At 40.5% G+C, this 15,248-nt stretch overlaps 1 protein-coding gene across 2 annotated transcripts in view; it reads right to left on the bottom strand.

The window, feature by feature from the left end:
• The window catches only part of LOC308403873 (uncharacterized protein), a 381,166-nt gene that overhangs the window by 301,989 nt on the left and 63,929 nt on the right, over positions 1 to 15,248 (bottom strand). Inside the window, exons 1-2 of one of the 2 annotated variants that reach the window (XM_080893668.1) lie at positions 8,127 to 8,242; positions 5,536 to 5,719 (exon numbers count right to left, since the gene is read on the bottom strand). In XM_080893668.1, coding sequence (XP_080749794.1) covers positions 5,536 to 5,719; positions 8,127 to 8,168 — 226 coding nt within the window. In that variant the 5' untranslated portion in view covers positions 8,169 to 8,242. Of the gene's footprint in view, positions 1 to 5,535; positions 5,720 to 8,126; positions 8,243 to 15,248 lie in introns of those variants that run through there. The other variant, XM_080893669.1, reaches the window with a different exon arrangement.

Genomic DNA, 15,248 nt, shown 5'->3' on the forward strand with positions numbered 1-15,248 from the left:
TTGTTTATTACGCACTTTAAAATTTCAGTCTGTGTTCTTTATCACTGTCATATGCATGATGTCATCACATTACACTTTTTTTTTAAAAGTTAATCAATGTTGGAAAATGAAGAGACCATCTGAGAAATATAAAATTGCTTCAATGTTCATCAACAGTTTGCAGGAGGAAATACTCGGGTGGAGGGACTGTGCAAACGTAACGATGGTTACAATTATGGCGAGAACAAGAGTTCTGTTTTATGTTGAGAGATGTCAGAGAGGAAAAAAGGGTAAGGAAGCTGGGTCACAACTCTCATATGTTTTTTAACACCTGACACCAAGGTTCATAACTCATATGGAAAGAACCTGAAAAGAACACTAACAAAAGAAACAAAGAAAAAGAGGAACCTAAATACCTTGCCCAGTCTTGCATCTGACCATCCCAGGATACCGTAAAGACTTTCTGCCAAACTTCTGACACAAGCATCCAAACCAAACAACAAAAGATTTTAAAACATGTTACATTAAAATAGTCTTTAGTATTTGCTTAAAACTCCTTCAAAGTAACCATTTCTGACTTAAGTTATCCAGCTTCTAACAATTCAATGTAGTCACAAGTGCAAGGCCTCCAGCAGAATATTATAGGTCACAGTCGGCCAGCACATGAGTCTTTGGCTTCATCCAACGTGCAGCAGATCAAGGGCCTCGAACTAAAACAGTACTGACAGTGACCTCACTGAGACCCAGCAACTGCAACAGCCCTAACAAGGTATTAGCAGGCACCTCTGTATACCCTCCAACTCTCAGCCTGGGTCCAAAGAAATACAGCTGCGCAGAGTGTTCTTGAGGGCGGAGGGCAAACCTGAAAGCAAAGAGGTGCCCCTGGCTAAGCTCAGGGGTGGAGCTAGAGGGTCAGGAATTCAAAGCAACGTAGGGCCAAAGTTTACAAAGATTTTTTTTACTGGTATTTCCTTTCTCTAACACAGCATTTCAGCATTTGTTTAACAAAGAAATTTCAATTTTAAAAAGATACCAGTGCATGCTTTCCCCATATTTATTTAATAAATACAAATATGGAGTGTGTGCCAACACCCCCCCCCCCAAAAAAAAGAGCACTGCGAACTGCAATAAGGAGCCAATCTTGTTAATAAAATAAAAAATATAGTTAACCATAAACTTAAAGCTCACACAACTTAAACAACCAATAATCTTTACTGTAATTTGTAATTTTACCACATTGTACATTGCAATCTGTTTGAATTCATTGGGGTTTTTTTTAAGTGAGATGGCTATTTTTACGTATTAACATGTTTGCTAGATAGCTAACATTCAACTGTAGGATAAGAATTCAACCTGCAATTACAATTATGTTTTAAATAATCAGAGATGAGATGTTTATAAAAATGAAAAAGTCAATCAATTCACCATTAAAAGAAAGCATAGCAATCTGCAAAGAGACTATTCAATAACACGGATCAAAAGAGTACATAATTGTGCTAAATTCTTTCAGTAAACTGCCACTGTGACAAATGTTCTGTAGTTCGGTCCCCTGCAGCTGTGTTGACCCCAAGCTGTAGTCTTAAATTCTGTGTCAAATACAGGTAGTGTCACATAGCAAATATAGCAGCCACACATCAGATTTTAATAGAATAAGGAGTAATTTTATATAAAAACCATATGAGGAACTGAACTGACATCCTGTAGCCACGGGCAAATCCCTGGATGCTTGAACTCAGCAACAAAAACTACAGTATATATATACCTGTGTCCAGGTGGACAGACAGGATGCTCTTACACAAAGCAAAGTTTTATTCTTTTAAGTATATCTTACCAGCTACATCTTCAAAATTCTGCACTGAATAGCTTTTTCTCTAGTCCTGGTTGGAATGAACCAAGCACAATACGCACGATTTCTTTTGAACTGTACACCTTATTCTTCTTTTAAATATATGATCTCGATATTAACATATTTTGATAACGCTGTTCAGTGGCTCTTAAACATTGCCCAGTGCTATATACAGATATAGTGCTGGTGGTGGCGTTAGTCAGTAACAGTAGCCATCTTTCTTTTTCACCTGAGTAACCTAAACCAATTTCAATGATATTAAGGATCATCAAGCTGTCACAGAACCTGATGAGGGTAAGTTGTATTTACAAAGAAATTGTATCTTGTTTGCACTTGTACAGTACAAACATCTAGCTTTAGCTTTGGCAAATACACTTTGCAAATATAATATGCTGAAAATGTTTGATGTAAAAGTTTGATGGGAGTTGGTTATCGTCTGGTTTTAGAAGGCATACCTTTGTGTTGCTACTCTTCTGATCATTCTTCTTTTAGCAGCAGCCTGTCTGCAAGACAAGTTAAGGGGCAGTGTGCCATTTATGTATTTTCAATATTCCTGCATAACTTTTGCAGAGTTGCAGAAAGCGTTTTTGTCCATTGTGACATATACGGCTTTATGAAGCTCAGTAGAGTAGAGATTTGTGACCTAGGACCCCTTAACTTACTGTAGAAGGGATCTATAATAACTGGAAGTCCAAATAAGCAAAAGGAAAGCATTTGCTGACTGAAGCAAGACAAAATAGTTTTCAAAGTGTGTTAACTGGTTCTATTCTAGATTTTTATATTTGTTAATGATTTATAGCATAATTTCTTATGTATGTAATTTTGAATATTGAAATGTATATAAACTATAGAAATATACACTTCCTACTCTAAAAGGTATGAGTTTAGTTTGTCCTCTAAGAAAGTGGTATAGCCGTGTGGTTTTGTGTGTGTATGCATGTGAAAGCGCGTATGGCGGTTGTCTCTGTGTGACTGTGGGCGTCTAGAGGAGAGAGAAGCCTCATCTGTTACCAACCCAGCCTGGCCGGCCCGCCGCATGAAGTAGAACGACAGGGTGTCACCGCCGACGACAGTGATGGATGCCCTAAATTCTGTAGGCAACTTGGGCAATTGGACGCATTAACAACAGGCACCTGCTTTCCCCCGTACAAATCTATTAAAAGATAACAGCAATGGCGGCTTCCACACTATTAGTAAATTATAGCTCTGTCTGAGTGTGAGGTAAGTAAGCCTCTTTTTCCCCACCTGCCCCCACCTACCTTCTTCTGCTATAGTTTCTAATTGGCAGTCTCACAGTGCCACCTAGTGGCAACAATTTATAATGTGAAGTAATGTTTGAAACGGAACAACAAAGTCAAAAGAGCAGACTAAGTTTGTCTAAGAATCTGATAATTTCACTGTCATGAAGATAAATTCCACTCTCATTGAGTTCAGTACACTGTAAATAGCCATTTACTGTTTACAAATACAAATTTGTATTTGTTTTAAATGTTATATACCTATGTGGTATGTGACTTTTGTTGCCATGATGCCAGGTCTCTCTTGGAAATGAGATTTTTAATCTCAATGAGATTTTTTACCTGGATAAATAAAGGACTAATAAAAAATAAAAATAATTGGAAATGAATGAAAATAAAGATGTTTTTCACGCTGGCCAAATTTCTATCATTCCAAACTCTTTCATTAAAAATATTTTATTTTCACACTTGCAATCAGAACACAAATCACACGCCCCCAAACATGATGAACATATGGTACAAGTTTAACATGGCAACAGCCCTTAAGGTCAGTTTTGTTTATAGCTGTTCACTGACTGTCATAGTGACTGTAGTGCGACCTTAAATCAGTGAACAGTTCATCTTTGTGAGATAGAGTGTGCATGTGTACGCTCGAGAGTGTGTATGTGTGTCAGGTTACACAAGCAAAGTTGTTCTCCAGCTTTCTTCACGTCTTATGGATTTCTCTTGCAAACTAATTTTCCATAAACAAGCCTTTCTTTGGGCTGACTGGGCCAAATGGCCATTGATTTGGGACAATCTGGCCAATATAAAACCATTACGACCTACTCAAGACCTCCTCTATCAAAACATTAACACGACACCATTATGACAAATATCCGGTTATAGCCAGGTACGACGCATAAACGCGTGTCACATAAATTTGCTTTGGATAAATATTTCTGTGTCTGTGAGGAGGGTATGTGTTTGTGAGTTGGCCAAGAATAAAGGGAAGACATGACCAATAAATACTTTTACAGCAAGCAATTTGTCAGGATGTGTAAATGTCCCCAATTCCCAACAGCACTAGAGTAAAATTTACAGTCACTCTGGAAGTGACAATGCACAAAAAAGGACCACTTTTTACTCTCTCTCATCTCCCTCAGACCACTAAAACCTTCCCATAAATCTCCTCCGGTCCCTCCAGATGTCTCCTGTTGTCAGATATCATGCCTTGACAATGCCTTCCACCATCATTGTCTTGACAGAAATATGATATGTGAAACTGCAATGTCGCATCACTTAACATGATTTAGCCTAAGCTAGCCTGCACCATTTTAATCAATCAAAAATGTCACCTTTTTCCCTGTAATGACGGCAGAGGCAAAAGATCCCTGTGTTGGGGTGATCTATAAGACTTATCTAGGCTACTGATTTATGACCACTGCCAGCTAATGTACTAAAGGAGCCTACTCTCTTCCTGTCATCAGGTTTTCTATCAAATTGGCGAATAAGTAGGCCAGTATTCCCTCATGGGCAAGAAAGAAAAGACACTTCATATAGTATGTAAACTCTACAATTATGGCATTATACATGCTTGTAACCCATCCATACTGTACCATCAGGTAAAACTATTATTAGATGTCCTTAAAAACATGTCCTTCACATGCCAGACTCTGGATAATTGTTGCTACTATTTCAATGAGTTTGCTTGCTTATTCATGCTTTGACTAAACTGTGGCCTTTGTCTGTCATTGCTCATTGTTCTGTAAACATTCCAAAGTCTCAGTGGATACCTGAAGCTTTAAGACAAAGTAATCTGGCTTTTATACTTTTGAAACTTCTAAATACATGCCAGAGGAAAACAGTATATCAAAAATTCAAAGATGCGCTGCAGACTTAAACATGGTAAATATCAGTAACAGCAGCAAAAATTAATGAGCTGTCCAAGTTAACCAGTTGTCTGATTATGCGTTCTTTTTTTAAAGTAAAAAATGGTGTAAATGAGAGTATGCACCTTTTTCTTTTTTAAAGAACAGTAGCTGCAATACCTTTATATTCCTGCATGCATCATCTGCTGCACTGGGTCCTTGAGGTTCAGAGTGCCTTTTGGTTTGTTCTGCTAATTGCATTATTAACATATAACAAAATCAATTTTGGCATTTGTAAACTAATTAAGAATAATATGAGATAAGAATAGCAGCGCAAATAATTTTTTACCAAACACAAACAAACAATATGCACACACACAAAGATGGAGGAAGAAATAAAGTCCAGCTGGTGTTGCTAGAGATTGGTGCAAACATCAAACAAAAGAACCAAACAACATTGTAAATTTATTCTTCGAACACACCGACAAAAAAGGTAAACTATATTTAAGAAAAAATATTATTTTTATTATTTATCCTTTACCCATTGTTGCACTTGCACCACTCAATATCTAGCAAGGCTTCCTGGATTTTATTTATTATACAAGTGGACTGGGAACGCTACCTGTAACCACAACAGAGTGACTGGATCCACATGCAAGCAGCTTTACACTGCCCAGCCCAGATGTTGCAAACTCTTTCAGAAGTGCCTCCTCTGGAGGAATGACCTCTGGCCTGCCGTGCCCAGTTTGTCCAAGCTCCCCACTTCCCCAGCAAAGAAGATCCATGTCCACCTCACACTGCATGTCCTGGGAAACAGACCAACAAAACTTAAACAAGTCAGCTTGGTACTTTTTTTCCATTTATGACTTTACCAGTATTCCTGACACATTTTGTTTCTGTTGCATGTAGGTTAAAATGAGAAAATGAGGTGTACACATAAGTAAACAATTTAAAATACTGTTATCCTTGGTGGGTTTGACATAGTGGCTCATAAACCAGTTTTCCATTTGTTACAGGCTCTAGTTAGTGTGACCCTCCAACACAAACAGAATAAAGCACTGCAAACACCAGCTGAAATCCAAGACAACAATGGAGATGTCATTCACCCTGCCCCTGAAGAAGACTGTCCTTTGGGGGGGGTAGTCGGATAGGACTCCCACAATAGGACCCTGGCTTGTTAGTCAGCTGGCAGGGTAACACACGTTGGGTGAGTGCAAAGGTTAGTTGGATAGCAGTAACTTAAAGTAAGCTCACCAGATATACTCAGTCTTATCCATGAGATAAGACATCAGATTTATCTAGCCTCAGAACTCTAGTCAGAACTACAATAGGGATTCTGACCTTAACAAGTCTGTTTCTAGCAGCTTTTCAGCACTTACACACACACACACACACACATATATATATATATATATATATATATATATATATATATATATATATATGATCCATCACTAATAGTGTGTATGAAAGAGGAAATATTTTAATAGCTGTTTGTAAGCACTGGTCTTCTAGTCAGCATTGCGCTTGCATAAAACTAATCAGAAGTTCTCAGCCTTATTTGTAATGAACTGTGGATCACCAATATGGTCCTAAACATGTTTGTTTACAGTCTGCCCTCTGTGCTAATTAGAATGTGACCCTGCACACACACGAAAACACAAATGGAAGGTGGGTGTATGTGTACGCATACACATACATACAAACTCCCCACAGCAATATTAACAGCACAATTCCATCCGACTGATATTGGAATTTTTCGAAAGAGCAAACCAATAGATAACCTATTACAAAACTATAAGAGATCAATAGCTAATTTCTTTGCATTGATTACCACTTGGACATTTAACATGCGCCCTGTGGCCACAATGTGTGTTCCACAAGCTTAGATCCCCATTGGCTCTCATGAGTATTAAAATTATCGATTCAGACAGAGGACTAAAAATGTCAAGCTGTTCATTAATCTTAATAAAGACTGGACTTGACCAAGGCACCCTTTCTCCCAATGCAGGGATACAACCTATCCAACTAGGAGGACATGGCAAAGATTAATGAGCTTCTACTGTGGGATGTGATTTAAGTCTTTGCGATTAATATATCAATTCCAAAAGAACGAGTCTTTTATACCAGCGATTATTTTTACCCAGGGTGCACCTAAAGACAACATTTTAAAATTCATATCAACTGCTTAATAGAAGTTCTTTCTTGCAAAATTTCAATGAAACTTCACAAAACAAGCAGTAATGAGGTCTTTGTGAGCTAGGAAGCAGCATCTGCCATTATGCTACAGATGGTCCTGTGCGGTCCATAATACACCATTTTTATCAGCACTGCCTGACAACTAGTTTCATCTCTCTCTCGTAGATGACTGTCAAAGCATTCGGGGCTGTCTTTAGCTTAATGAGGGCCCTAAGCAGGATATAATTTGCTCACTTTTTTCACTTTTAATTACTTTAATATTTCTGCCACACTTACACTCATATGTTTCCTGTCTTGATTTGCTACATTCATATCCGCTAATCAGAGAGGTATCACATTATTCTGAAGCAAAAGCACTTTGAAACTGGCTCTTTTGCATGCTCACATTAATATATCCTATTACTAAAAGACTAAAAGTGGTATTTTGATGGAGATTGTATTATAAATATTGCAGGACTTTACAATTAAGATAAATCTAACATCCTAATCCATACACAGAAATCTAGAAATCACAATGGCACAGAGATATACATTCTGCTAAATCACAGTGAGCATTTATTAAACATGTCCTCATTCCTTCCATTTTTCATGATGTAGAACTTACTTGGCTTTGGTTTTTCATGCAGGGCCTGCCCTTTTGTATGTTTCAAAGGTCAATCTTAGTTATCTGAATGAACACTCCTGGACTTCAAGCCAATGTCATATAAAAGGGTTTCTGTCTTAAGTTTTACTTTTAATATAAATAAGTAATTCACACAGGTTCACATACATAGTCTCTTCTAAATTTTGGAGAGCTGTAAAATAGGTTCCGTTCTAAGGTTAATTTTGTTTATTAACCAAAAAACAAGAGTTGGATTCTATGTTGCTGCAATCAAAATGCTGTATATTATGAAACAGTAAAAGTAGAAATGCTGGCAGTAACACGTAATTTGGTTGGTAACGACATGCCCAGCAACACCAAACACAAATGGAGAGAAAAAAAGGTGTAGCAGCACTCAGCAACTAGGAACTAACCTGTGGCACTTTTAAAGAGCTTTTCATTTTTTCCATCTTCATTTATCACTCCTCCTTTTCAACTATTCTTTTTCTTTTGGTGGTCTCTAGCATTTCTCACATTGTTGTGATTGTCTGGTTGCTCTGACTTCATTTACCCCTCCTTCCTTCACTGTTTTGACAATATTGCCAGGGTAACAGTCTCCATGACATTTTCTGTTTGCACTGTATCACCCAACTGAGAGTAATCGAAGTAAGGGACTTTTGGTGGTAATTTCAATATTACTAAATAACATTTCTAACTACCTGAAGCACAGTACAAATCCCACAGACAGCAGTGTGAAATCATGTCTTCATACCACACAGAGTTTGTGAAATACATCACTGGGGAGTCTTAAAAGGTTTCCCTTTTCTAAATAACTCTCAGATACAGCATGTATAAATAATTTATATTGGCCTACCTGAGTATCCTTGTCTCCATTTCTAGTATCTGCCTTTTGGCTACTTCCTGTTTTACTCTGAAGGTTAGTGTTTGTATCCTGTGTTAACTTTTACTTTCTTTCTCTGTCTTCTCCTAACGGTTGTCGAGAGTCTTAATTTCTCTTTTGCTTGTGCTCTGGTTTCCTTCCTGAATTTAGGACCTCACTCCTAACTCAATATCTGAATGTTTTTACTCATTTTTTTTTTTAAATCTTCATCAACCACAGAATAACCATCAACTGTTATCAGGTGTTTCTCTTATATGCGTCAACATGAGATTTAGCCTGCTAACTAGACTGACAACACAAGTAGAGGTTATTTAACATTTCTGAACTTTGGATAATGCCTATTAGAAGAAATTAATACCAATAAGTCACACTAGAAGACGTAGCCCTAATGCAACAGCATGTGAACAGCTCAGCTTAAAAAAAAAAAGAGTACCAGTGTGTCAAATCAGGATCACCATGAGAGTTAGATACTGACAGAACAGTTATAGAGACAATGAAGGCAACAGTGTTAACAGTAAAGTTTTACATCCATATAGCAGCCATCCCAGGTCTAGTCAGCTGGTTGAAGATTATGTGGGCAAAGAGAAAGCGTGTCTAGTCATCCATTTATGGACAGTAACTGTGAGAAGGATTAGAGTTACTGTAGGTGGTCCAGCCTACATTCAGTCAGTCAACCAAGGGAAAACACTCTCTGACCAGGACAGACAGATTCTATGTTAATTAATGAACTGGGGAGATAACACATAACATGATTTTCTCAGTGAAAACTAGCTAAACATGGCTAACAGTTAATATTAACCATTGCATAATTAGTTACTATGACTCTGTTCAACAAAATAATAAGCTAAACATAGGGCTGTGCTGCAATCACTCTGAAGTGGTCTGGAAGTTCCTGAGACACAAGAAAGCACAGCCATAGATTTTTCAACAGACGCTTGTTTAAAAAGAAAAACAAAAGGTGCCAAAGAGATACAAAAGTCTAAACATAAGTTGAAGATAATAAATATTTATCTAAATATAAATAATTTGGTGATAATCAGGCCAGACTTCACCGCAGACCACGGCCTCTCTGTGTGAGGATCTAAACGTATTCTACGCTAGATTCGACACAGCGAACACCATGAGACCGGACAGTGTGCGCACCGCGGATGACGTCAGTGCGCACACTGTGTCTGAGGAGGATGTGCGGAAGTGCTTCAGGAAGGTGAACGCACACAAAGCTACTGGTCCGGACGGGATTCCCGGCCGCGTCCTCAGGTCATGCGCGGCTCAGCTGGCTGGAGTGTTCACGCACATCTTCAACCTTTCCCTCTCTCTGTCTGTAGTCCCAGCCTGCTTCAAAATGGCCACCATCGTCCCTGTACCCAAAACCTCCACCATCTCCTCATTGAACGACTGGCGACCTGTAGCCCTGACCCCCATCGTAAGCAAATGCTTCGAGAAGCTGGTCAGGGACTTCATCTGCTCTGCACTACCCGACTCACTGGACCCTCTACAGTTTGCATACCGCCACAACAGGTCCACTGATGATGCCATAGCCCTGACACTACACACTGCCCTGTCACACCTGGAGAAGAGAGACACGTATGTGAGGATGCTGTTTGTAGATTACAGCTCAGCATTCAATACCATCGTTCCCTCGAAGCTGGACAGGAAACTGCAGGATCTAGGACTGAGCAGCTCCCTCTGCAGCTGGATCCTTAGCTTCCTGTCTGACAGACGCCAGGTGGTCAGACTGGGCAGCATCACCTCATCCCCCATCACACTGAACACTGGTGCTCCACAGGGGTGTGTACTGAGCCCTCTCCTGTACTCACTCTACACCTACAACTGCACAGCCACTAACAGCTCCAACATCATTGTGAAGTTTGCGGACGACACTACAGTGGTGGGTCTTATCACCAATGGTGATGAGACGGCTTACAGGGAGGAGGTCAGCGCCCTGACCCACTGGTGTCAAGACAACCATCTCACCCTCAACGTCGCAAAGACAAAGGAGTTGATAGTGGACTTCCGGAGGTGCAGAGAATTACACACCCCCATCACCATCAACGGCGCTGCTGTGGAGAGAGTGAGCAGCTTCCGGTTCCTTGGAGTACATCTGGCTGAGGATCTTACGTGGTCAGTACACACAAACAAAACAGTGAAGAAGGCGCAGCAGCGCCTCTTCTTTCTCAGGAGACTGAAAAGATTCGGCATGAGCCCCCGCATCCTCAGGACCTTCTATCACTGTGCCATTGAGAGCATCCTCACTGGATGCATCACCACCTGGTATGGCAACAGCACCGCCTACAACTGCAAAGCTCTCCAGCGAGTAGTGCGGTGCTCTGAACGGATAATTGGAGGTGAGCTTCCCTCCCTCCAAGACATCTACAGGAAGCGCTGCCTGAGGAAAGCGGGGAGGATCATCAAGGACTCCAGTCACCCCAGCCATAAACTGTTCAGACTGCTTCCATCAGGAAGGAGGTTCTGCAGCATCCGGTCCCGTACCAGCAGACTGAGAGACAGCTTTTTCCATCAGGCCATCAGACTGCTGAACACGTCATAGACACCTCAGCTTCACTACTGGAACTTCAACATTATGCACTCCACACTGTATATAAATGCCACTTGTTTTGCACATATTCAACTCTGTATATTTTATATATTTTATTAGGGCCCGAGCACTGACAGTGCGAAGGCCCTATTGTAATTGCTCTGTTTATTATTATTATTATTATTATTATTATTATTATTATTATTATTATTATTATTATTATTATTATTAGGGCCCGAGCACCGAGAGTGCGAAGGCCCTATTGTATCTGCTCCGTTTCTTATTATTATTATTATTATTATTATTATTATTAGGGCCCGAGCACTGACAGTGCGAAGGCCCTATTGTATCTGCTCCGTTTCTTATTATTATTATTATTATTATTATTAGGGCCCGAGCACTGAGAGTGCGAAGGCCCTATTGTATCTGCTCCGTTTCTTATTAGGGCCCGAGCACTGATAGTGCGAAGGCCCTATTGTAATTGCTCTGTTTATTATTATTATTATTATTATTATTATTAGGGCCCGAGCACCGAGAGTGCGAAGGCCCTATTGTATCTGCTCCGTTTCTTATTATTATTATTATTATTATTATTATTATTATTCAGGCGAAACAAGGGCCTTTTTGAGGGCCTAAACATGCTCAAAAACTCATGAAATTTTGCACACATGCCAGGTCTGGTGAAAAATTTTGTATTTTAATGGTTTTACATATGAGCACTGGGAAATGGCTCTACAGCGCCACCTATGCCTTGTTAAATGCAGCCCTACGACCACATGGTTTGAGCTACATGTATGAAATTTGGCACACATGTGTATCATGCCAAGACGAACAAAAAAGTCTGTGGGCCCATTGACGCAAACCCAACAGGAAGTCCGCCATTTGGAAGAGAAGGTGACATTTTGGCTCTAATTTTGCCATTTCCATGCCTCGAACTTTAACGAACTCCTCCTTGGGATTTGGTCCTATAAACTTCAAATTTGGACAGTGTCAACTACACCCTTGTGCCATGTTAAATTGCGGAGCTTTTGAGTTTTCACAATACTATGAGGCCGTGGCGCCACGGCGAATTTCGATGACTCGCCATGAAAATCTTATTGCCTCTCATTTTGTCATACATTTTCTGACCTTGACCAAAGTGAACACATATGATAAGGCTCCACCCCTGAACATATTTCAACTGCCATATTTGACACCAGGGACAGCGCCACCTAGTGGGAACAGGAAATGTCATGTTTTACACTTTGGGGTACAGTATAGTGATGGGTGACATCTGCAGCCTCAAATTTCTCCAGGAAAGCCTTAAGGAGTTGGTCTTGGGTTACAGTGAAAACTGTGAGTTTTCGCAAAAGGGTGTGACCCCAGCGGCATGGCGAACTTTGATGTCACGCCATGAAGAAACAAATTAGTATAACTCAATGAAATCCAGTCTGATCAGTACCAGACTTTACAGGCATGATGTCAGACCCGCCCTGAACAGATTGATGTGCCCATTGTCGGAAATACGGACAGCGCCACCTAGTGGCAACAGGAAATGTCATGGCTTTAATTTTGTTGTACTGATTTTCACAGGTTCATCGTGGCCACCTCAAAAGCGGTGAATATCACCATCAGTCCCTTGTGATGCTTCAGTGCAAAAATTGTGACTTTAAACTGAACGGCGCACCCTGGTGGCAACGCGGTTCACCATGAAAGATGAAGTGGCTTTTGAGGGGCTTGGAAAGTTTATAGAGGCTTGAAATTTGGCACACACCTCCAATGTGATGAAGGCTTTGTTGTCATGTGATCATTTTAATTGAATAGCGCGAAATTGCTCCACAGCGCCCCCTACAAAATTTCAAAACAACAGCCCCTGCTCTGTGTTTCATCTATGAGTCTGAAACCTGGTAAGCTTATGGAAAATATCAAGATGTACAAAAAAGTCTCTTGGAGCAATATCCCAAATCCAACAGGAAGTCAGCCATTTTAAAATTAATGTGCTATTTTGGCAACATTTTCCCCTCTTTCCAGGCACCGTTCTTTGACGAACTCCTCCAAGGGATTTCATCAGATTGAACCAATCTCCAGTGTGTGGAATCTAAAGACCTTTGTGATGTTAAATTGCGAAGCTTTTTACGTTCAAGGAAACGGGGTGGTCATGGCGGCACGTGGAGTTTCAATCACTCGCCAAAAAGCAGTAATATGCTGTCACTCAAAGACACAAAGTCCAATCTCTCCCAAAGGTCGCAGGCGTGATGAGACTCGAGCTCGGAAATGTTTGTTATGCCCTTTGTCTATAATGGTTAGAGCGCCACCTAGTGGGACGACTATACTCATGGTTCAATGAGATGAAATGTTAGCTGGTGGTTAAATGCATGAATTCCATCAATGTGACATCAGATCGGACGTGCTGGTTTCAGGTGTTGGGCATGTCTCGACACGCCGGGGGTGCGAGGGCCCTCATAACGCTGCTTGCAGCTTTAATTATTATTATTATTATTATTTCGGCAAATGAATTGGCCGTTTGAGGGCCTAAACATGCTCGAAAACTCATGAAATTTTGCACACGCGTCAGGTCTGGTGAAAATTTACGTATTTTAATGTTCTCAGACATGGCCAGGGAAAATTAGCTCAGTAGCGCCACCTAGAAAAATGAAAAACGCGAGCCCCCGGTATGGGTATGACCTACATGTTTGAAAGTCGGTACACCTATATAATGTTCAGAGTCGAACAAAAAAGTCTATTATGGCAATGTCCTAAACCCAACAGGAAGTCCGCCATTTTGGATTGAAGGTGACATTTTGGCTCTGATTTTACCATTTCCATGCCTCGAACTTTGACGAACTCCTCCTTGGGGTTTGATTTCATAACCTTCATATTTGGTCAGTGCCAACTACACCCTTGTGCCATGTTAAATTGCGGAGCTTTTGAGTTTTCACAATACTATGAGGCCGTGGCGCCATGGCGAATTTCGATGACTCGCCATGAAAATCTTATTGCCTCTCATTTTGTCATACATGTTCCGATCTGGACCAAAGAGCACACATATGATAAGGCTCCACCCCTGAACATATTTCAACTGCCATATTTGACATCAAGGACAGCGCCACCTAGTGGGAACAGGAAATGTCATGTTTTACACTTTGGGGTACAGTATAGTGATGGGTGACACCTGCAGCCTCAAATTTCTCCAGGAAAGCCTTAAGGAGTTGGTCTTGGGTTACAGTGAAAACTGTGACTTTTCGCAAAAGGGTGTGACCCCAGCAGCATGGCGAACTTTGATGTCACGCCATGAATAAACAAATTAGTATAACTCAATGAAATCCAGTCTGATCAGTACCAGACTTTACAGGCATGATGGCAGACCCGCCCTGAACAGATTGATGTGTCCATTGTCGGAAATACGGACAGCGCCACCTAATGGCAACAGGAAATGTCATGGCTTTAATTTTGTTGTACTGATTTTCACAGGTTCATCGTGGCCACCTCAAAAGCGGTGAATATCAACATCAGTCCCTCGTGATGCTTCAGTGCAAAAATTGTGACTTTAAACTGAACGGCGCACCCTGGTGGCAACGCGGTTCACCATGAAAGATGAAGTGGCTTTTGAGGGGCTTGGAAAGTTTATAGAGGCTTGAAATTTGGCACACACCTCCAAATGGATGAAGGCATTGTTGTTATGCAACCATTTTCCTTGAATAGCGCAAAATGGCTCCACAGCGCCCCCTACAATATTTCAAAACATCAGCCCCTGCTCTGTGTTTCATCTATGAGTCTGACACTTGGTAAGCTTGTGTAAGATATCAAGATGTACAAAAAAGTCTCTTGGAGCAATATCCCAAATCCAACAGGAAGTCAGCCATTTTAAAATTAATGTGTAATTTTGATGACATTTTCCCCCCTTTTCAGGCCTCATACTTTGACGAACTCCTCCAAGGGATTTCATCATATTGAAGCATTCTTCAGTGTGTAGAATCTAAAGACCTTTGTGATGTTAAATTGCGAAGCTTTTTCCGTTCAGGGAAACTGGGTGGTCATGGCGGCACGTAGAGTTTCAATCACTCGCAAAAAGCAGTAATCTGCTGTCACTAAAAAACACAATGTCCAATCTCTCCCAAAGGTCGCAGGTGTGATGAGACT

This window comes from Rhamphochromis sp. 'chilingali' (assembly GCF_963969265.1).
Source record: "Rhamphochromis sp. 'chilingali' genome assembly, chromosome: 10".
NCBI classification, from domain to species: Eukaryota; Metazoa; Chordata; class Actinopteri; order Cichliformes; family Cichlidae; genus Rhamphochromis; species Rhamphochromis sp. 'chilingali'.